This window comes from Epinephelus fuscoguttatus, linkage group LG17 (assembly GCF_011397635.1).
Source record: "Epinephelus fuscoguttatus linkage group LG17, E.fuscoguttatus.final_Chr_v1".
Lineage (NCBI taxonomy): Eukaryota > Metazoa > Chordata > Actinopteri > Perciformes > Serranidae > Epinephelus > Epinephelus fuscoguttatus.
In genome coordinates this window covers 11,835,402-11,859,628 of record NC_064768.1, presented here as the reverse complement: position 1 = coordinate 11,859,628, position 24,227 = coordinate 11,835,402, and the positions used below count along the sequence as shown (strand labels likewise).

General features: G+C 40.7%; 1 protein-coding gene across 1 annotated transcript in view; it reads right to left on the bottom strand.

The window, feature by feature from the left end:
* Positions 1-23,340, bottom strand: part of col11a2 (collagen, type XI, alpha 2) — a 62,117-nt gene extending 38,777 nt beyond the window's left edge. The window contains exons 1-6 of the mRNA XM_049603037.1: positions 22,792-23,340; positions 6,642-6,803; positions 4,646-4,856; positions 4,299-4,461; positions 3,531-3,653; positions 699-812 (exon numbers count right to left, since the gene is read on the bottom strand). Of these exons, the coding sequence (XP_049458994.1) occupies positions 699-812; positions 3,531-3,653; positions 4,299-4,461; positions 4,646-4,856; positions 6,642-6,803; positions 22,792-22,909 (891 nt within the window). The 5' untranslated portion in view covers positions 22,910-23,340. The remainder of the gene's footprint in view (positions 1-698; positions 813-3,530; positions 3,654-4,298; positions 4,462-4,645; positions 4,857-6,641; positions 6,804-22,791) is intronic.
* Positions 23,341-24,227: the final 887 nt, after the last annotated feature.

Sequence of the window (24,227 nt, the reverse complement as noted above, 5' to 3'; positions counted from 1 at the left end):
CTCATAGCATGACTGACACAATTTTTTTATACAAAAAAAATCACCAGTGAACATTCTTGGGGGTGTCAGAGTTTGTTTGCTTTGTGACAAAACTTTCATCTTTTTCCTCGTAGAGTCCATTATGTGCGGAGAAAGCTTCACTCTGTTTGGTAGAAGGTATTTTGGTTCGATTTAGGGTGGAACAGCATGGGCTGTATAGAGAAGGTGTGCAGACTGGAGAAGGATGTGTGAGAAAAAGTGTGCATGTGTGTGTAACAACACAGCTGCACCTACACCACCCCAGTGCCCCCACTTGGCCACATCTGAACACACATACATATATGGCAACATGTAAATGACATGAAGACAAAAAAAATCATAAGGAGAAGTTAATCCTGTGTGAGGAAGACGCTGGAAAATGAGATGGATGTATGAGAGGACAATGTGGATTAAGGAGAAAGTAAAAAGTGAATTAAAAACAAAGGAGGTTTGGAGTGATGAGGGATGAGAGAGGCATATGGAATGCTACAGGTGAAAATGTAGATTTTCAAACAAATATGTCAGGTAAATATGTAATGAAAATGTAGTTGACTTTTAAATATTTAGCAAGCTAAACCTATATTATGAATTATACCTCTGCTTTAATACCTCTCTCTCTCATTCTCCTTCCCTTCCACAAACCCCGCTCGTGTTTTCCCTCTCTCGTGCTCCCTCTTTACCTGTTGACTGGGGGCCCCAGGTTGGGGAGAGGGGGACGCAGAGGAGGAGGGAATGCCTGTTGTGTCCTCATAATAATAGGGGTATTCATGGTCATCCTGCTCCTCATCAAAGTACTGAGAGAGATGGGGAAGGATTGAAAGATGGGAAGGACAGAGCAAGGGATGGGTTGGCAGAGGAGACACGAACGCAAGAGGAATGGAAGGTGAGGAATGCATGAAAAGGGGGAGAGTGGATTTCCAAGGAGAGGTGGAAAGGGTTTGCAGAGGGCGCAGAAGGATAAATAAAGGTAAAGAAGAAAAGGGGTGAATGTGGAGTGAAGCAGCAGGAGGGGAAAAAATAAAACATGGTGGTAGACAGCGAGAGACAGCAAAGGGGATAACATTAAAAATGCTAAGCTTTAAATTTTCCATTCATCAGAGGTAGTCTGTGCTGCTGATTCAAAGATGTTGATGAAATACGCAGACCACCTTGATGAATGAGAAAACAGCAAAAAATAAAGCAACAGGTTAAGCCAATGAATACAACCACACTGATTTATATTCATTCAGGAAGCAGTCATTTCAACAGCATCAACATGACAGGGTTTGGGACGCAAAGTGCTGGAGCTTTGTACAGTGACTGATACAGTTGTTGTATTGGCTGATTCAGCATGCAGGCTTGTAAAACAAAGATCGTGTACTTTGGATGGATGAATGCAGATGAAAATCATTTGCTGGTGTCAGGGAACTGTCAGCTCCCAAATATCAGTATGTTTTTGACAGAAAAAGAATGAGGCATAGCTTAAAATGTATGTGATGTGTACAACCAGTCTCAGTAAGCAAAGAGGCTCCACCTTAAGCCATCTTCATGCCAAATGCTTATATGTCTCTATTTAACCAGAAAACCAATCAGAATTTAACTTCATTTTCATGTTTTATATATTGAACAAGTTCTCTTTCTTTCAATCCATGGGGACAAAAATAGGGAAAGACACGTTGGCTTGTATCATCCTCTTTCCCCTACCTTTCTGTGTTCCATTGCAGAAAAAAAGAGGTACCAAATTCTGTGCTGTTACAATTCAAGCTTATGTTTCTCCAGTGCAAAGTGAATGAAGTGATGGAAATGTGCCCGTTTTTAGAGGCTGAGTTGTGGAAAGGTATGATATGATAATGCCTCTGCTTGTCTTTAGTTACCTCAGGGACACACAGACTGAGGAGGTGAGGAGGAAAGTGGATGGATACAAACTGTTGCTGATGACAGGGATGCGTGAGGAAGACAGAAAGGGAGAGCAGCACTTTGATGACATTTTCAGATGACCCAAACTGAACCTGAAGGCTCTTCTTTCATTTTCAGAGGACTGGTGCATTTAGTGTGGACTTCGTTTTTACTATCAGACCATTTTTTCATGTAGTGTAGCTGGATGAATTCTCTCAGTTCTATTCATACAAAAATGTGCTTCAGTCCATTTCCAATCTCCCTTGTAGGGTACATGTGACTATCACTGACTACATTTACATGCACACAATATTCTGGTTTTTACCCTTATTAAAACAACATTTCTGCAAAGCTGTTTACATGGTAAAAAAAAGTTAATATTCCACTAATATTCCCGTTCCACACAGCTATGCATATTACTGATAAGGTGCACTAACATGTTGTTGATAACGTCAAAAGGTGGAACGGCTGCCGCTGCTTGTGTCATTTTGCTTCGTTGCATCGAAATGGGATTTTTTCAAAGTCCACCGGTGGCAGGCTTTTTCGAGCATGCAAACACAGCCTCCCTCTTTCATTTCTTTCAACCACCTTCCTGAAAAAACTGGCACTGTGATATTTGCGCATGTCCAAAAACCTGTTGATATCCAAGTTCCTCATAATGTCTTAAAGTGGGCGTGTTTCTCTTTGTGGGAATTTCTTTAAGGCATGCATCTCTCTGTCAGCCTTTCGAAGTTTTGGGTAGCTGGTTTGTGTACAATGCATCCATGACAATACACAGAGCTGACTGTAAACAGGCAAGAGGCTGTGTGTTGCAATCTGCGGTACAAACCCCAGCTGAGACACATCATTCCAATACACTGTATAAATCTCCACAAAAGGTTCATAAAACCTGAATAATACCAGAGTATCTGACATGTTTAAATCAGAAAATGCTGCATTTGGAATAAGGCCTTATTCATATTATCCAGACTGTAAATGCTGTTTACATAACCTGTATCAAATTTAGAATAGGGGTGGAATATCAGTGTGCATGTAAAAGCAGTCATTTAGATAAGGAAAACCATTCTGCAATGATTTGGTCCCTGAATTTTTATTTTAGAACGCTGGTTGACCTTTTCTAAATTCTTAACATTTCTCCTTCATATCTTTCCTTGATTGTATGATATTTTCCATTCACTTTAAGAAAAAACATTGCCTTAGACTATTCTCATCCAGTGAATAGTTTCCCTTCTGCAAGAGAAATAACTTTTAAAAAGTGCCACAGAAAATGAAAACAAAGTCCACAGATTCTGTTTGGGTCTGCTTTACCGGAGCTACAGATGAGCCTACAGTTTTTTTTGAATGAGCTGTGTTAGCATAATGTTTAAAGTCTAAGGTTATCCGCCCTGTGACTGATGATGGTACTCAGTGATCTTGTATGGGATTTGTGCGAACAACTAGGCTCTCATCTTGCAGTAACCTCATTAAGAGGTGAAAGAGTGTGAATGAAAAAAGAAGACTAGTTATTGTAGCCTGTGGGAAGTCAAAAGAATTATTCACTAAGAAGGTGAATTGTTTGCTAATAGTTTCATATGTGGTGGAAAAGCAAATGTTGATTTTAAAAGTCTATGAACTCATGTTGTGGTGGTGTTACTCACATATGTGTTGGGGTCCTGAGCCTGGGTCTTGGGCAGTGGGGAGTCACAGTCAGGGCTGTAGTGTTCACAGAAGTCATAGGCAGCCTGGGGGTTGGAGGCGATCAGCAGTTGCTGGATATCTCCCTGTGGAAAAAAACATAGATCAACAAAAATTATAGGGTTCTATAATAACTTTTATAGTATGTTAAGTACTTATGTGTTTCCACTTTCAAATAAATTAATGGAAAGCCGTACCAGAGCATCAGCAAATATATATTGCCTGTTCAGACTTTGTAGTTACAGACTGCTACAGAAGAGGGTACTAACGGTCTCTTAACCAGAAAGCAGAGATCCAACAAATAATTGCATACTTTTCTCTTGCGGGCTATGCTTAAAGAAACACTGCTCACTTAAATGTGTTTTTGAGCCATAAACTAAATGATATGACTGTACTGTAAGGAAATACATTAATGTTTGGTGTTAATATTGACAATTCTTACCAAATTTATAAAAAATCTGCATTTCATGGGCTGAAAAAGGGCTCAACGGTCCATCTAATGTTGTTTTTGAACCTTGCAAGGCCACTGCTGACATAGAATCAACTGTCATGAAATTTAAAAATTTTAACGCCCCCTAAACAACTCCTGCCTCACACATCCACCCCTCCCCTCACGCCTCTGCCCCACCTCTCAGCCTCTTCCCCACTTTTTCAGCATTTTTCAGAATGATGCAGTGGGTGGAGTTACGCTCAGACATAGGGATAAAGTTACAGTTTAAAAAGGTCCTCACCTGGAAAACCTCCTCATCGAGCAGACGGGCTCCAAAGACTGTAATGCCATTGGTGTCAACCTCTGCGTTGTTGCCACGGGGCAAGGGGCGGGTCATCTTCTTCTTGCAGTCCAGCAGCAGTGTCACATTTTTCTTTGAAACAGAGATAGCGATGCGATGCCACCTAGAGATGAGGAAGAGGAACAGAAGACGAATAAATGTGTACTGTGACTACAAGCCATTTTAAAAACCCTCTTATCATATACGCTCCCACCAACACTCACACACACATAACACTCCCAACCCGTCACACCCCCATGACCCCATCATCTCAACCAGTCACAGACTGGTTGTTGCTGGTTACTGACTTGCCATCAGCCAGGTTGACGCCTTTGAACAGTGGGTAGTCCTCAGGGGCTGGCTTGCCATTCTGGTCCTCGTAGAGGAAAACAGGTGAGCGTCCCATTTCAATGCCCAGCTGCTGGATGCCCTGCTCACTGTAGATGGAGAGGAGGAAGGCCTGGAGACCAGCCTGGGCCTTAACCAGAGCCATGATGGAGAAGTTCTCTGGGAATCGACCTATTGAAGAGGGAAAGGAGGGATGGGAGGAGAGAGACAATTAGAAAGGGTAAGACCAAGAGTCATTTCAAGACTGGCTTGTGGGTATTCTAGGACAAGAAAAAGTAATGGAGAAGGGAGGCAAAGAAAAGCCGCGCTATAAGTTGACTGACGTGCACCAGAGGATTTATTTATGATGGAAAAGAAGGGAAGCTGGAGATAAAGTGAAGGTGAATAAAGAGAAAACTAATCAAATAAGTTTCAAGTAGGACAGCCAAGTTGTGGCTGGGGAAGCAAGACAAAAGAATAAAGAAGTAGTGCAGGATGAGAGATGGATAAAAGCTGTGAAAATGACACCAATGATGAGCTTAAAGTGATTAAAGTAAAAGATCTGTATCAGGATCAACTGATTACAGAATATCACAATATATAAAGCTGGCATAGATGATGAGGACACATAATAACAGTTGGGCACAGCTGGTGGAGGAAAGCTAAACCTCAGAAAATGAGTTGAAAATCAGCTTTGTCTTTTGAGGATTTCTTCACAACCACATAAGTGCTACTTTCTCTTTACGCTCCTCACTCCAGGGTGTCAGACAGTATTCTTAAGTTAATTTGTTATGGCTCTCACACAAAGCTTGACTCAGCTCCTGCACTGCAACACATAATTATACTTTATATCCGTGAGCAATCTAGCATGGGGCACCACTGCCTAACTTAACTCCTGAGAGCTCCATTTAAAATACAACCAAACAATGGCAACAATAACTAGCAACCTGCAACTCTAATTATAGGTTTCTGCACTTTGAAGTTCAGCATAGATATATTAAATATTAAGCACATCCCAGGTGTACTGTGGTGCTGGTATCACACAGGAATGTTAAGAAGTCTGAGAAAAAAACAATACATATATATAGATTTTTTATTTATATTCAAGAAGTTTTGTAGTTAGGAACAGGTTCTGTACCTAAATAAAACTCAAATACATATACTAAAATTTGAGACACTATCAGACCTATGACATTAACTTGAGCACAGCTTGAACCTGAGGAAAAAACAGTTATAACAATAAATAGATTTTTAAAAATGTCATTATAGTATACTAAGAAGTAACACGCATGGCCTACAATTTGTTCTCTTTTTTTCTTTAAAAGAGACTTACATACTTGTTTATGGCCATACCAATCTGAATACGCCTGATCTTGTGTATTGTACACCTTTTACTAACTGCATTGGCAATATTGTAGCTAATTATGGCAAAAAAAAGTTAAATTTGAAGATTAAAGAGGAAACAGTAAGAAATAACAAAGCCCAACTATTCAATCAAGTGCTTTGGTGTAAAACAATTTTGTAAACCAAAATAATTATGGCATTGTTTGAATTCAATATTAAAGACCCACTGCAATGAAAATCAAGTTTGTCTGGTGTTCTTAAAATGCTACTGATATATCAATAGCAATATTAGCAGTAAACACCATGGTTGAGCATTTTCACTGTTTCCATCAGCATAATGGCTACAATGAAATGAGGGTTATCAGAGGAGAAGCCATGCTACATATCAGTATTTTGCAAGCTAAGTGTCACTTTCCTTTCAACTTGTCAGAGCTAGCGATTGGGAACAAGGTTTTCTAACATTTGCTGTTTGATAATGTCAAGCCGAAGGCTCATGTTATCTATTACCATTTACAAGCAGGGGTTTGTGTGTTTGACGAGCAGAGTCAACAGTGAGCCGGCACGCTCAAGCCGCAGGCCAGGAACTGAGGCGCTGAGCTCAACAACCTGATCTCCAGTCCTGTTGAAGCCTACCTGAGAAAAGCTGCTTGGTGGGGGCGGAGATCTGGGCCTTCTTGGTGATGCGGTAAGCATGGTCGGGGCTGCTGGAGCGACGGGATGTGCAGAAGCCGGGGACTTTCTTCACGCCCTCAGGGAGAGAGGGAACCTGCAGAGCCCGCAACACATCCACTGGGTCTGAGGAAGAGAGGAAGGAAAGTGTCATTACATTTACTTTTTTTTTTTTTTTAACAAGCAACTCATTAGAAAAGTTGCCCTATTTGACACAGCAGCTCAATGCAATAAATAAACATGTGAAATGTCAAAGCTGAAACTTCCAGATTGTTACATCAGTAAATTAATATGGGTGTCACAATACATCAATGTGAATCAATATATCAATTCAATTATCAATGATCCATTATCATCAATGCAAAGTGAAAACACTGATATAGGTACATCATCATCTTTAAGATATACCTTTATTTTTGATTTTGTGACATGGCACATCTGTGTCACCAAGCAGACCTTCCTAAACATTCCAACAGTGCTAGCAGCTTAGTGCCAGGCAGACAATGGCAAGCAGCCAAAAACAAGACCATGTGGATATTTAATGACATCATCCCATATCAGTTGCAGGCCCTTAAATTTAATTGGATCGAAATCGTATTGAATCAGATTTTGTAATATCAACAAATATCGCATTGTCGTCCAAAGGATTGCCATAATATCATAGCGTGATGAAAGTTGTGATTTAGACCCCTATAAATTACACACACTCACTAATTTCTGTGCCTGTAATGCTTTCAAACCAGATACAATATCTAACTCTGAGTTCAGCTTTCTCTGGACAGAACACCCTACTCTCTGGTTTTCATTTTTCACTTTAAGTAGATGTAGAGGTGGGTGTACAGGTTATGTAGATAAGAACTGTTATTTCTGTTATTAATAATTACGCTACAACAGGCTTAAACATATTATGTCATTCTCTCCAACAGCTTTTCAGATGGCTGATCATCCTATAGGCTGTATAGAAATCATGTGAAGGAGACCTTTTAAAGCTCACACCTTTACTTGTGCAATGTTGCTAAATCCAAAATAGAGGACGGTTTTATCTTTCATTGTGATTCTTTGCAGCTGCAGAGACTTAACTTTGCCATGAGGATCAAAAAACTTAATCTTGCAAATAATCTTAAATGTTCTTGCAGCACTAATGCGATATAGGAGCAGGTACAGGGGGCGTCCACAATGGCTGCCACTGTACATTTAGGTATATTGTAAGAAAGGAAGCACTGTGTTTGAGCACACTGGCCACTGTCCAAGTCACGTATATGAACCACTGCAGGGCAGGTACAGTAAAGCTCAGTTTAAATCAGAGCGGAGACAGTGCCCTCTATTCTGCTCACATTTATCAAGCAACTGAAACAAGTGGCTGTTGACGTGATAGAGTCAAATGAATAGTTGTGTGAGGGTACACACGCAGTTTCGTATGACACACACACAAGAATTGCAGGTGTATATGCCGCACACACTAGACATAGAGTTTACATTCTAACATCACACAAACACATACACAGGAATGCACACACACAAACACTGTACCATCACCAGTCTCTCATCCTGTCTCCACTTTCACACACTGAGGTCAACCAGTCTGTTTCTCCACCCTCAGTCTGCACTGTGGTTTATCATGTCGGCTCTCTCACATTGCTCAAAGGCACTACGTCAGTTTGTGCGCTTCAGTCTGAAAAGCAAGGCTCTAAATTTGGGATTTCCTTTATGACCCCTTCAGACATAAGACATTTTGGATAAAAGCAACCACATTACTTATGTTAGAATTAATTTCCCTACATGAGCTACTAAAAAGCAGATGGAATCAAAAGCAGCAACACTACAAATACAGGAGGAAAATCAAAGACACAGTCAGAGCTCTCTCTCTCTCTCTCTCTCTCTCTCTCTCTCTCACTATATATATATACACATATATACATATATACATTAAATTATAAGTTTTACTGTTTTGGAGACAAACACTTTGAATTAACTGAAAAGCAAAAACATAATTTACAGTTAGTTTGACATTTATGCCAGCGCTTATTTCAACACAGTAGGCATTAAATCCTAGAAAAGGCGGATATCTAATTACTCACACGAGCTGACTTGCACCGTCTTGCTATAAATCGAGAATTTCTACGAGAATTGCTCAGTCTTGCTGTATACTGTACTGTGTACTGTATAGCTTTGTCAGCTACATGTTCAAGTGATGCTTAGTGAGCTAACTGGTTGTTCCAAAAATTAATTATTTCATGTGTTTCTGGTGAAATGTTCAATGTTTTGTTCACCAAGAAGATTCCTTTTATGTAACTTCTCCCAAGCTGAGCTGCTGTGTACCCTGCTGTCTAACTCATGATGGAATGACAAATATGCATGGCACAATTTCTGCCAAGGTTTCAAAACAGAAGGCATGCATACACGTTGGAAATATTTTGCAGCCTGAGAACCAAAATCATATGTAATTACGAAGTCTACCTTAGACAGTTACAATATCTCCACGGGGCCCTATGGTTTTGAAGCGAGGTACCTATAAAGTTAGAGTCTTCAACAACACCCAGTGTTCACATTTTCCTGAACTGTTATCCTCCCTCAGTCTTGGCTAGCGTCCTGTGCCTGAGGTGCACCAGAGAGCTAACTTTGCTGTTAACAGCCAATTAAAGTCAGTTACAGCCAGCCCTGCTGTGGCACTTCTCAAAATAAATTTATAGTGGCAGTGATGCATTGCTTGTGTAAAAACGACAGCTCTGATGAAAAGATAACAACCAAGCCCTCTTGCCATGCAGCCTTTGAAGTTGTTTTCATTTTTCATTCAACAGCTACATTAATAAACTGTAATTTACACACGCTTTCAGAGGCATCTTTTTTATGCAGAAGTCATGCACCCCTCAGCATGTTTAAAGTACAACAGAGCATATCACAGCATGGCACCAACTCTGACACAATAAGGGAGCCCATCACCACTGAGACCACTCTTGGTATCACCTAGTACCTAGTACCTAGTAAGGAGCTGTGTTGTGCATGCACATTAACATTAATCTAACAGCTCTTGTCAAACATATAAAGCCAAAACAGACATGCATGAATGTGACAACCTTGTACCACTGCATTATAAAGCCACCTTCATGTGAAGCCACTTATGATGCTTTATATTGGGTTCTAATGTGAAGTTTCCTTGTGTTTTGCCTAAAAATCACACTGATCCCATCAGTGGTAACTGTGTTTAGGTGACACCCAGTGTTTTAGAGTTAACAGTTAGTCAAACAGGCCCACAGATGGTAATATTTATTCAGACAGACCAAATGGTGCGTTAATATTGCTTCTGGGTGTCTAGACCACAGTCCATTAACGTCACTCTACACCAGAGGGAGAAAGGTGGAGAGGAGGGAGGGTAAGAGGAAGAAATTGAATAAGAAGGAAAAGGCTGTATAAGCAATATGTAAGGAGGAGGGAAAGGAGGAGTTCAGTTGAGTGGTATTGTGATGCTACATTAACCATCCAAAACATAAACTTCCTTAAAACCAGCTGCTTTAAGGGGGATATGAACAGAGATTAGTTAGTGAAAGTGGAAAATTGAGACAGGTGAAAACAGAAATGAAAACACATGGAGAGAAAGCAATGAACACTGAGATGGATGAAAGTGGAATATTCTGGTTCCTGATTTAAAATTCAATACTTTTTTCCAGACCTTAACGTCTTGAGATTTTTATAAGTATGTTAGTCCATGACATGTTATGTTATCTTCAATAATAAACAACAACAAAACAAAAAACAGGAAGATTCATACATAGACATGGTTTCATGCTTTTTAAGACTTTGTAGCTTTGAGCTGACTTTGAGCTGTGACAATTAATCGATCAGTTGTCAGCTATTAATCGCCAACTAATCTGATAATGCATTCATCAGTCTGAGTAATTTCTCAGGAAAGGAAAATTAAAATTCTCTGATTCCAGCTTCTTAAATGTAAATATTTTGTGGTTTCTTTACTCCTCTGTGACAGTATATTGAATATCTTTAGCTTGGGGATTTGAAGACTTCATCTTGGGCTTAGGGAAACACAAACATTTTTTGTGGACATTTTATAGACCAAACAACTAACTGATTAATCAAGAAAATAATCAACAGATTAATCAACAATGAAAATTGTTAGCTGCAGCCTTACTAGTTGACAGATTTTCAAACTTTTTAGACTTTCCAAGACCTGAGAGGGGACATTGATTTTTTTTCCACCATACTTTTCAAGGCTTTTGCACATCTGCACAGGAATGCTGGGAATGAGAAAGAGGTAGAGGTAGGAGAAAAGGGAGGGCAATGAGAGGGAGAGGAAAGGAGAAGTTCAGGCAAAGGTGGATTGTGTGTTTTGGGGGGGGGGTCAGGCAGTGACAGTAGACAGCATGGTTCTGTGATGGCAGGACACTGGATCAAATTGCAGCCCGAGCTACCCCCAGTACGCTCAGTACAATGTGGCGCTCTGTTCCCCGCTGCCTGCCCAGCTCACATCTGCAGCCGGGGCCCTTCCTGCCTGGAGGACCACAATCACGACAAAAACACACCCACAAAAATAACACCTGGGGCCACAGAGGTACACACTCACACAGCCTGGGCAGGGGAAACTGCACCAACACCTTGTGAGACGAAGGATGGCAAATATGAAACTAGACAAGGTAGAAAAACAGAAAGCCAGGGTGAACAACCTCTTAGTCTTTACTTTCTTTCTTCTCCCTCTGCCTGCTCCATCAGTCCTTCTTACCATAAACGCTCACAGATGGCCGCTGCCTTTTGATGTAAAGGCAGGACAATTACACTGCTGTCATTAAGACAGGAAACAGGGCTCCCTGTCACGTGAGAGCAGTTACAACCGGTGCTGTAGGTAAAGATTACAGTAGCCTGTACAGTTATCCCTACTGACAGCTGCACAGGGGGGCCAGAGAGAGACCCACCCCTCTCTCTCTCGCTATCTCAAACTCAGACTGAGCTCAGATTAAACAAACAAGGCAGTGCTGATCAAATATAAACCAAAATTCTGCCCTATATTGCCTATTCCTTGCAAACATTTCTTAAGAAACATATTTTAGTACACTGTGTGGCTGGAAGACAACATTTTTTGTTGTAAAATGCAGGTGGAAAAAACTGATCAAATGGTAAAACTAAGCTGTATAAAGCAAATACAAAGCAAGATTTTGTTACCGCATTGCCTGTTTCTCACCGAAATTGTTTTCAGAAACACATTTTAGCTTATCATTATCTAATTTGAGATTGTTTGTTACCCGCCAGCCCCCATATTGTTTCCTGTGTTGCACGTCCAGGTTTGCATTACGTCACCCACAAGCGGTAGCGTTTATTGGTCAATGCGATGCAGTGCATTCTGGTAGTTGTAGGTTCTCTACTTCTTGAGCAAAATCAAATGCTACAGCCCTTTTTCCTCTGCTTTCTCGGGTCAGGTAGCACTAATTTCAAAAGTATTTGCATCTTTCTACTGCATAGACAGTCCAGTTTTATGAAAATACAGTCTTTCCAGCAGTGAAATACTTCTTTAATTCAATATAATATTTTTCTCACATACTGAATCTTGTACAAATACCCCTGATCTTTCCTTTCAGAATCTTCGGTTACTATTATTATTTAAAAAAAAAAAAAAAAAATTAGGCCTATTTATTTTAACAGGTTAAAAGCTAAACTAAACTAAACTCTGGGTGTGCAGCCATATCTAAGTCCGAAATCTTGTCTGTATAAGTAAAAAAAAAAAAGTCTTTCCAGTGGTTAAAAGCAGCTATCAGTACAGTTACACTATATTGCTGATGCTCAATAAATACCACCACATCAGAAATTAAAAAACACAGGATTGACTTAACTGAACCTCAAATAAATTCTTACGTAATTTGATTCAAATCTGCCCAAGTGTTTAATCCTTTCATTGAGTCAGTATGTAAATAACTGAAACTGGTGTAAAATCATCTGAAATAATGATATGGTGTTTGGTGTATAGTGGAGCAATGTACCATGGGGTGAATATACAGGTGCCCCAGAGCTGAACAATCCTATTACTGTAATACTCTAACCCACTCTGCTCCACACATCCACAACTGACCAAACATGCAGACCACTAGCTTAATACAACCTGATAGAAAACATATGTGATACCCTGGTTGGTAGTCACACTGTGAAATAAGGTGGGCTGCAAAAACTGTGATAGTTTTCAGCAGTGTGCCTGTTACTGCAGTTCACCTCAGCTGCCACTAGATGGAGCTGAAACAGATTTAATTAACTTGGTGACAGGCAACACTATAAACAGAGTGTACAGTCTGTTGAAGGGCTGGAACCACATGATGCTGCGCGCGCGCGCGCACGCGCGCGCACACACACACACACACACACACACACACACACACACACACACACACACACAGAGGTGTTTACATGTAGATACACAATACAAATAGACATGCTCGCAGGAGTGAGGGATAAACAATGCTAATAATTACTGAACAAGTAACTGAAGCAGAGTCTGTACACTCTGTCAGCTAACAACAAAGTCAAGTAAACAACTTGACTCACAGAAAACACACACCTCCTCTGTCTGAGTTGAAGCACCTGAACACACAGTTTAGACCCTGTATACACCTGACACATCAGAATCAGAGCCACTGGTCGAGAGCGTTGTACTGAAAATGGATTCAGCTCGTTTGGTTTCTCATTAAGCCATCATGAAACACTGAACAGCTCCAAACGATTTAATAATAGCAATAAGGGAATGAGGGGGTAGTATATGATTATCATATCCCATCCATCCATTTTTTACTCATTCTTTGGGCTGATGGCAATACCAGCAGGCACTGAGTCAGAGGCAAGGTACACCATGGACAGCTCAGGCTGAAAAAATAAATCAAAATACAATCCTGGGTGATCTAAATATCATGCATATGCCTCTAAGTTGAAACCTGAGTAAATTCCATGCACAGCCACAGCCATAAAGTCAGCCCTCTGAGCCCTGGGTCATACTGTCATGCAGACTTGTGTGAGGTTCACTTCAGAGGAAAACCTTTATTTCCTTTCCGAGGCTTTCTGTCTTGGATGCTCTATGTAACAATTTCAGTGTGTGTATATGTGAGCATGCCCTTTCCTCTTTTGGTACAGCTGTGCCAAATACCAGGCACACACTCCAGCTGACACCTTGACCCCTCACCTCTCACCTTTACACAACAACCACATTGTTAGACAGAGCAAGAGGGATGTGTGATACTAACCACAGATTAACACACACGGACGCACAAATTCATCTGTACGCCAACTTCCTGTCTCAATATTTGAGTCTCCTTGCATTTCTAAGAATACACAAAGGTGATAGTTTTTTCAGAGGCCGGAGATGATGAAATAATGAACATAAGATCTCCAAAATGGCATCATACAAAAAGCTAAATATAAAACCAATTTCAAAATCAAAAAGCGTAAACAAAACTCCAGTTGTTTCTCAATCACTAGTGGTGTCCCCATCCATCTAGCTGACCATGACGGCTCAGCGTATAAGCTGCTGCAGGTTATAATTTTCAACATGATGCTCTGTAGTTACGATTTATTTATAATGCCTTGCGTAAACAGACAGAAAACCCAGTATGAGTAATCATGCAGTAAAACCGGGGGTTGTTAGACTTTACATTACTTATATGGTATAAAATGAGGTGTGTCAGTGTGGTGTTGATTATTATGTAGATGTCACGCCATGTGACTGTCTGGCCAGCTGCTCTGAAAGGAAAAAGGCAAACACAGAACTGTTCTTTGTGTTATATATATACTGTAGGTAAATCTGACTGAGGTGTGAGAGGAAAGGGAATTGGGAGTGTATTATATGACAGTGAGGTGATCCTGCCATCGCTAATGTTTTAATGAATTCCCCAGTAACACCAGAGGACTCAATAGTAAGATGAAAATGAGATCATCATAAAAGAACAAGAAGAGAATGATGTTAGAAGTGTACAATTCAAATCTGAAAGTTAAAGTCAGTCATATAATTCAATAATAATAATGGTAATGGGTAACACTTTATGATAACCATCATTAATAACCGGTAAATTAACAGTTAATTAAACTTTAGTTAGTAATTATGTGCAACTGATGATTGTAATACCTTATGGCCAATAAAATAATGTTTCTAGATACTTAACAAACCATTTGGTAATCATTTACAAATTATTTATATATAATATATAGATATATTTAACTGATATATACAAAATTTAAAATGTGTGCACTAATAAACTGTTGACAAAAATTATGGCATTACATCATTAATTATCATTCCATTATTTGTTAACAGTAAAGTAACTATTAACTAAAGTTTCATTAACTAATAATTTACCATTTATTAATGATGGTTATTATAAACTGTTACCACAGCTTGCAGGCAGCAGGGTTACTGATGAATTTATGGGCTGTTTTGGGGCTTTGCTCACAACATTATTATGCATTGAGGAGCAAAAAGATACAGAAATGCTGGCAAGTTAATCTAAGAGGGGAAAAAATGACTGAATAGAAACCTCTGTCGTCCCCACATCACAATGCAATCTGAAAAGCAGGTTGCAGATGTGTTTTCCACAAGATCAGAGAACTTGACTGACATTAAAAAGTCTAAAGTTTGCTGAAAGTCTGTAAGTTGTTTATACTGGTTTGGGGAAACTTTTGGAGAGGACACATAACTAAAGGAAAAGTGGAGCATTATTCATCTCAAGGTGAAGCTAAACATTAATGCACATACTATGGGCTGTAAACACCAAAGGGGGACCAAGAAGTTGGTTGGATAGTATGAATAACCAGACCAAATACAAACCTTTATCTAAGAACTTCTCTACAACAAGAGTATTCTTTTTGCTGCTAACAAGATCACAAAATATTGTTCCTTTTAACAATCTACACCTGCCTCTTTCAGCACTAATTTTAGAGCATCAGTACTAACGAATCCCACAGTCCATGTGATTTTATCCGTCACTATGGGGCACTGCCAACACTTACTGTGCTGCAGCTTTATGTGGTTTTTTTCATGCTCTCTGTTGCCAGCATATGGCCAAGTCCTCTACTGTCCCCTGTGTACCATTTTGTGGTCTGTGCCAGTCTGTGTGTGTTGCGCTGAGGCTGCCAACGTGTATCATGCTGAAGTCTCCTGTGGTTTCAGGGCTGCAGGCCACAGTCTTAGTTTGGACCTGAGGGTGGATACTGACACCACAAGGCCCTCATGGGACCACAGGGCCCTGACCAGGAGACAGTCAGTGGTTCCCTGTACTGTACTATCACATAGGACAGACAGTCAGCCAGGGCACAAATTAGAAACCGTCCTTGGGCCCATTGATGTGTCTGTGCTGAATGGTCAGTCTTCAGAGCTCAGCTCTGACAGCACTTAGTTTCCAAAACTTTGAAGTCCTAAAACACAGTCTCCACCTATAAGATAAAGCATGTGTGTGCTGATGCATATTAAACATAATCTATAAATAATATTCTAAAACATGTAATAAACACTTTGGTCATTTGAGGAATAGTTTAAAAAAACATTTTGCAGCATGTAAACCCTTGAATCTCCATATCACTACTGTGTTGGTTTACTCCCAACAAACTTAGATTTGGAACAGTGCACTGCACAGGCAACATCTTAAATAACAGTGACCAGCTGTGTCTGAATACCTACATTTGACTCAGAGTCTAGCCAGAGGTGACAAGTCAGACTTACAATAAATATATGTGTAACAACAGCAGGCCAGTGTCACAAATAATCATCATTGCTGTCTACAGTGAAACCTTTTCAGTGTGAAAATCCCCACATCAGAAATCTACGCTATATTCTGGGAACCTCTGTGGGTGCAATTTAGCTGGAAAAACAAGTGTGACAAGATGGTGCACAAAAAGCACTGCAGAGGGGTGTTACGTATCTGGATCTTACCAAAGCACTCTACACTAATTATGAACCCAATATAGTTCAATATATAGAGGGAGATGCAAAATCAAATGTCTAAAAACTTCACTATATTGTATAAATTTGAATAACACAGATACTTAATGCTAGAAATCCTGTTCTTCAGTTTTTGTTCCACCACTAATGCTGCCGACACTGATCCATTAGTGTCAACTGCATTTGGTAACTAATATGATTAACACATATCTGAAGATTAACTGAGTAAAGTCAGGTTGGTATTTACTTGCAGAAAGCAATGATTGCGTTGCTTTAGTTGCCAAATACAGATTTCCTTTTTTGTGTTTCCCTGCCTCCCTCCCAATGCAAGCTGGGATAGGCCAGTCATATGCTACTCATATAGAATGCTGCAGGATTGAATCCTTCAATCCTTTGTGGCAAAATCAATATATTTTTTTTTTTGATATATTTTTTGGGGCATTTTGCCTTTAATGGACAGGATAGCAAGTGTGAAAGGGGAAGAGGGAGAGGGGATGACATGCAGCAAAGGGCCACAGACTGGGGTCGAACCCGGGCCGCTGCGGCAACAGCCTTGTACATGGGGTGCCTGCTCTACCCACTAAGCCACTGACGCCCCAGAGTCAATAGGTTTTTGTATAGCTTTTGGTTAGATTCCTGAAATAAGATCTTTGTTTGATAGACTTCCACGTTTTGTTCAGTTATGTCAGTAAATACTCCACTCAAGTACTTAAAGCTTTTAGGTGTCTTAAAAATGGTGGTTTCTAATGAGTGGCTAAATGAGACTAAAAGTCTCACAAAGTTTCTCTGTGGTGATGTGGATGAAGTCATGCGATCCTGGTATAATTTGTTAACAGCCTAACGTTAGCTTTTTACTTCTGGTGATTGCATTTATGCTTTAAAAATCATAAAAGTGGTGTTCATTTATGAAGATTATCTTGCAGAACAAAACATATGAGTATCAAAAACGTTTGTTTGCCTTAGATCTTATTTTCTGCAATAATCCAAAAGCTAATAGGAAAACCCCACAGACATCTTAATGAGGGAACCAGCGGGACGCTAACTTCCATGTTGGCCTACAAAAAAACAAAACGTCATTTCTGCAGTAGTTCTATTATTGGAAAATGAAGGGTTACTGCAGTAGGCCATTTCAAAAAGTCCCAGATAAGTTATGAAATTCCACAGAGACAGGTAAGTTTTTTCCTGTGATCAACACCTTTATTTTTAATTTAAATTTTAAATCCATTCCGTCTTCTTATATATAATGGACTTAAAAGGAAACACTTTTAACAGGTTGAAAGCAGCATCCCTGCCTACAGCAATCAGACTGTACAATACAGAACCGAATGAAACAAAAGATAAATAGCAGAAGTTTCTGGGGTTCTTTTTTTCTACATTGTTGTTTTTATGACATTTAAAATGTAAGCATGGTTGTATGTAAGTGTATGATGAGTACGAGTATGAATGTATGGGTGCACATCTATACATTTGTCTATTTTTTATTATGTAAAATCAAATATAGATATTTCTATTTCAGTGAATGTAAATTCTGCATCTATTTAGTTGTTAACTGTGTGCGTGAATGTTTATAATCTCTAACTCAAACTTTCTGCTCATCCCAGTCTAAGGAAAACAACTATATTAAACCAACATTAAAAACTATTTTCAAAAGGATAAACTGTGCTAATGTCTGGAAAAGAGATGTACATTCACATTACATGCAAAAGCGCACAGCTGGTCTCCGCGCCCTCCTACACCGACTTCCTAGAAGCTGCAAAATAACAGTGACTAGGAATAGCATCCTATATAGATGGCCTGTCATTATAAAGTTGGCACACTCTCCTGCCGTCCTTGTACATCTTCTGCTCAAACAGAATGCCTTGGAGGAACGACGCCTAACTATCCACACACACTAACCACTAAATCATCACCTATGAAACCAAGAAAGAAGGAAGAGCTATCTTCTGCTCACTGTGTTCCCTAAAGTCTGCAGTGCTCATGTGGTTTTGTCTGAGAAAGGATTTTTACAAGTTCCCAGTTTGAGGGGATGTCATGGTTTGGGACTGAGGCCTCAGAAATGTTCATATGTATCTCAGCTTAACTTCTGTGTGTTCTAGTTTTACAACTCCAGTCTGGGTCTTATCTGTTCATGCATAAATGATGCAACTTTGCATCTGAGTGTGGTTGTGAGGGTCTCTAGCATACAATCAGTCTCCTGGCCAGAAAGACACCTGCGCCCCTAAACAGTCCTGGTGTGTGGCTCTGAAATTTTGCAGGCTTCAAAGCAGCTTCTCTGTAAGAGACAGAGTCACACAGAGAAGCGTAAAATACAGAAAGAAAATCCCACAGTAATGTCAATAACGTAAGTTCCCATTCAAACAAATCTATTTTATAATCATCAGTTATCTGTACCTGTGTTCAATTATTCAGCTGTTTCAAGTTTAATTGTCTGTAAAATGGTGGAAATTAAGACATGCTAACTAAAAAAACCAGGCCACTTTGATACGAGGGAACTCTCTGCCCTGTACATAGTGTCCCAGGCAGCCTGTTCTCCCAGGTTGTGTTCCACCACCAACGTAGCAATCTTACATTACACATGGTTAAGTTTAGGGTTGAGCTACAGTATGACTGTGGTTTGTCAATCTTGGCAAAAGAGGCAGGATTTAAATGGGACTTGAATGGGACTAAGCTCTGCCTGTGACGTTGAGCTCAGGGCAAAAGTCTCTTACCGAAAGCACCTGTGAATCGGTTTGACACTATCGTTTTTCTGCAACAACTAAATCTAATTTTGCAGAGGAAAGGTGAGTCACAAAGTCAATGGCCACTTCCTACCTACCAAATTACTTGATGACTACATCAAAAAGAAAAGCAAAATCTTATTGGTGGCAGTTCATAGCTCTTCATCCTAGTGTTATGATGATGATGGCTGCTGATAAATGTGTGCAACAGTTACATCTGATGGAGATAAGGCATCTGACTAGCCAGTACAACCCATTGCCCATCGTTACAACAAGGCATGGATAAAAAAGGAAGAAGGAAGGAGTGTGAATATGGATCATATGAGCCACAAGAGCCCATGGGAAAATGATGACAAAGCATTGGAAAAATCAAAGGGACAAGGTTAAAGCTGCCCCAGTGGGTCACATGTGACAAACAGAAGTCTGAAATACCACACACTTCCATACAGTCACAGGAATGAGCTGTCAAAAGCCTGCTCTGCCACCACATATAGTAGCTCCATTCAGCAGCAGAGAGGGGGAGAGAGAGAAAGCGAGTGAGAGAGCGGGGTTAAGTTATGTTTAGCCAAACTGAGACAGACTGCCCTTTGAGGAACCCTCTCTGCTTTGAAATGAGGTTGAGGAACATCCATGTCAAGAAAATACTGCCCTCTGATTTTCTCCTCCTTTGAACAAAACTCGGCTTTCATTCCTTTCTCGACACACTGCTCTCTGGGTCCCTCATCCATCCCTCTTTCTTTTTTCTAGTCCTCTTTCTCCCAGGGAAGACAGAATAAACATGAAAGATTGTGACCGCTTTCTTCTCTTAATCGGTTTTGCACTGCTTGGGTGGGGCGCTGTCATACTTTACACTAACATCTGCGCTGTTGCGCCACACTGCGCGCACAGGAACGCGCACACAGACGCACCGCGCACGCAGTGGTTGAGCGCCTAGCCAATTCTGCGCAGGATCTGTTGTGCGCGCAGGGACGCTACATGCACACGCACGCAAAAAAATGCGTCACCCTGACATTATCACAGGGTTCCATGATTAAAAAATTTTTTTCTACAAACAAACGAAAACCTCTGCGCGCACAGCGGCCCAATGAGCATCAATTAAGATGGGAAATACAACCTGCACGAGGTGTTGCACACAGGGGCACATTCACATAGATGTGGCATACATTTCCACACCCTGAACTGGGAAAAAACATCCATAGCTTACAGACACATATACACAAACAGAACTGTACAAGGCGCACATAGACACGGAGACACTGAACGCTTTCACTCCCAAACCCCTGTGACCGAGGTGCTCCACCGCATAATAACCTATTCATAAAAAGCAAAAATGTCTCAGTCTTCCGCCTCCAAAATACACACGGGAGACGACGGGAAGGTGCAATCGCCTCTTGCAATCTGAAATTGGAAACGGGGCCAAAGAATACACTGAAGGGGGGCAATTTATGGTACAAAACCCCCCTTGGTCCGTAAGCTGTCCCCTCCAGAAGAATAAAGAGCCATTGATCCGTCTGTCCGCAGAAACTTCTGAAGCAAATTTATTTCTCAAAAAGCTTTGTGTAAACTAAACATGCTTTCGTGTTTCTGATCAAAATCTGCGTGGTGTTTCTCAACCAGAGCAGTTCGCTTTTAATTAGTCTTAATAACGATTATCATATAACAAAAACTGGAAAAATATTTTCCAACCAGCCTAACGTCCCTTTCAAACGAAAATCATAAAATCATAATCTAAAAAAAGGTTAATTAAAACCTACAACACGTATTCAAACATCACAATTTTAAGTCATTGCTGCTGCAGTTAAAAACCATTAATGCATTAGTCTTTCATTTCATTTATTTCCATGGTGTGTCGTGTGCCATTCCGCATCAACAGTCTTCAATCAGATCTGAACTGATCTGGATTCAGGTGGATCAATGGATTCTCTGTGTCAAAAATAACTAAAGTCAACTAGCGGTCCGTCAGGGAACTGCAGCACATACATATCATTCCTTTTAGACGAACTAATATAAAACTGCGGAGTGAAGCGAAAGGACAAGAACGTAAAACATAAAAGTAAAATAACACTGATAATTTCCGACTGGGAAAATGTTCGCAATCAAACCCTAATGTCTAAACCATTCTTGTTAATATGAATGTACATCCCCCTGTTATTACTATTAAAACTAATGAAAACGGTGAGTGTTGTTCTACAAGGGGAAAAAAAAAACGCAAAATCAACTTTCCATGGGCTTATTGTCACATCCTACAAACTGGATGCAGAAATCCCTCCTCCAACCAGAGGCAGTGATGGATGAACTGGTGCACAGGCTGAACTGGTAAACACTCAGCCAACCTAACACAGTTCCTGCTGGCAGTCTGTATCCACTGCCCTATTTACGCACAGGCCAACGTCCAGTTACAATACAGAAAAAAATGATCGTGCAAATTTAATAAACTGGACGTTTAGTCGACAAACATGCCCAAAAGCTACTGAAGCAGCTCTGCACCGTCCTACCCCATGCCCCCTGCGGATGAAGGCAGCAGAGGTGCGTAAATTGAGCACGAGCTTGCCAAACCTGAACGGTATTCTTAGCAATGATATTAAGTTTATCGCAGTATAAATAGGAAAAGTCAAAATCAAGCTGTTCAGAATGAGGGGAAAAAACACCTGGGTGCCTGAAATATTTGAGCTCAGCGGCTATTCGCAAAACTTGAGATGACACCTGCTGCATGCACGCCGGGAGAGGTAGACAGCCAAGGAAGTGATGTCCGAATAAGCGACAAAAACTTTTACGTAAACACAATAATACATGTGTATGTTTTCCTGCAGAAAAAGAAAGTAATAGGCTTTTATAACGTCTCTACGCTTGGTTGGTCCTGGCCGTGCGTAACATCCATTATCGGACAAGGTATGTTAACGGTGGCGAGATTTCAGCTTCACCATAAGAAATCTTTTGCCAGTGTATAGTCGCAAATAAACGAAAAAGGGGCATCAACGTCATTGTTCTCCTCGATTGTTTCTATGGAAGGGTCTTTTAGAGACACAGCGCATAAAACGTTATTATTACTATCAGACGCTCAAATTTTCCTTTCATCACTTAATCGTGATGCTCAAGTAACTTCTGACAGTTACCAAATGGTTGGTAGCATGGTCCAGTCACATGCGGCCTTTAGCAATCAGAGAGAGCTGCAGAAATTAATTTAATGCAGAAATTAAGTCAAACTTCTAAATATGCAGCTATGGACCCCCAAACCCCCCAAAAGAATTACATATTTGGATCCGTTGTTGGGGCATCACATTTCTTGTGGAAAACTCTGAAGACGCACGTCAGGTGCGCAAGTGTGGATGATGTACGCATTTATTACGCACGGTAAATCAAGGTAGACAGCGAAAAATGAAGAGGTTTAAAACAATGGAAAACATTAAAGGTGGCCAGATAATCAGACCAAGTTTCGTTTAAAACGCACAATAAACACCATAACTATTAATAAGAGAAACCGTCTTACCTGCCCGAACCACGGTCGTTTGGCACACGGCTAGGGCCACCGTTACCAAGGCGAAGGATGAGAAGTCCATGCGCCATGGTCTCCGTTTCTTGCGGAAAGGACAATCTCCAGTATCCATAGTGTTGTAGTTTGCCGGCCCGGGTGAGCTGTAAATGTAGGATATGGTGGAAGTTATCCTCTCACAGAAAGCCAGCCGACGACAGGGACCCGACTGAACCTTCTACGAGGCAACAGACAAAAAGGCACGCCTCTGGAGACGTCTCTACCTCTCTCCCGGACTCTCCGTAATGAGTTACCTATGTCTGTCTATCGTAATGCACAAAACCTAAACACTAAAGGGGGTTTGGGGTAAATAAATATATTTTATTTTAACGTTTAACCCCTTAGTGCTAAAGCCCCATTGAGTCAGACTGGGTACGAGTACCCAAAGTGGAGAGAGCAGCAGAGAGAGACTTGGAATCACGCTCTCTCTCTCCCTTCTCTCTCTTTCCCTCTTTCCTTCTTTACTTACACACTTACTCCCACGAAGAGTGAGAGCGTGTGTGTATGTGTATGTGTGTGCGGAGAGAGAGAGAGAGAGAGAGAGGGTGGTAAAGTGGGAGAGAAAGGACATGCGTAATTGCGCCCTCGGCGTACGTAGATTTACGTGTATACGGATAAGCTCCAGAGAGTGTGAAGTGAACGTTTTTAATGAAAGGCCGACACAAATATTTCACCTCAAACTCAACACTTACGTCTGTCTTAAAAAACTGAGTTAGGGGTTTAATGTTGTTCACTGGAAGCACGACAGGCAGTGAAACCCTTTTTCTGTCTCTGGTTCTCTCTAAACAATCCCAAATCTCTGAGAAGGGCGGAATTGAAATTTTCTTTACCTTTTCTACTTCCTACTTGCTTGACTTTGGCATGAAATGGCTGGCTTTATAAACCATGAAGAACCGTTCAGGTAAATAAGACAACAGGGCCTCTCACTGCTCTCTGCCAGCACAGTAGAGTGAATGTTGGGTCAGCCAATCAGGCTTTTGTCCGCGCTACTCACCACGCCCCTTAGAACCAATCCTCGAGATCTCTTCTCCCTCTGATTGGTCAGCCCCACGTGGCCTTGTTTTGCAGCATCAGCTCAGGTGCGCATGGGGAGAGAAAAAGAGAGGGAGAGACAGAGAGAAAATCATGTGTAAATTTGTAGTGAACTTGTCCCTGCAAAGTCCGAGTCAACTTCTGTTAGTCATCTATCTTTCATTTTTTGTAGGTCCCAAATTTCTCATGACCAAAACGAAGTGAAATAATTTACAACGATCAGCCAAAACAAAATCTAGGGATGAAGCCAATAACATTGATCTTCTTGTTACAACACAATGTTCTGCTGGAAAACCTGGGGTTCTGGCAATCACCCACCAAACACTGAGACCAAGTAACCCCCCCTCATGGCAACAGCACTC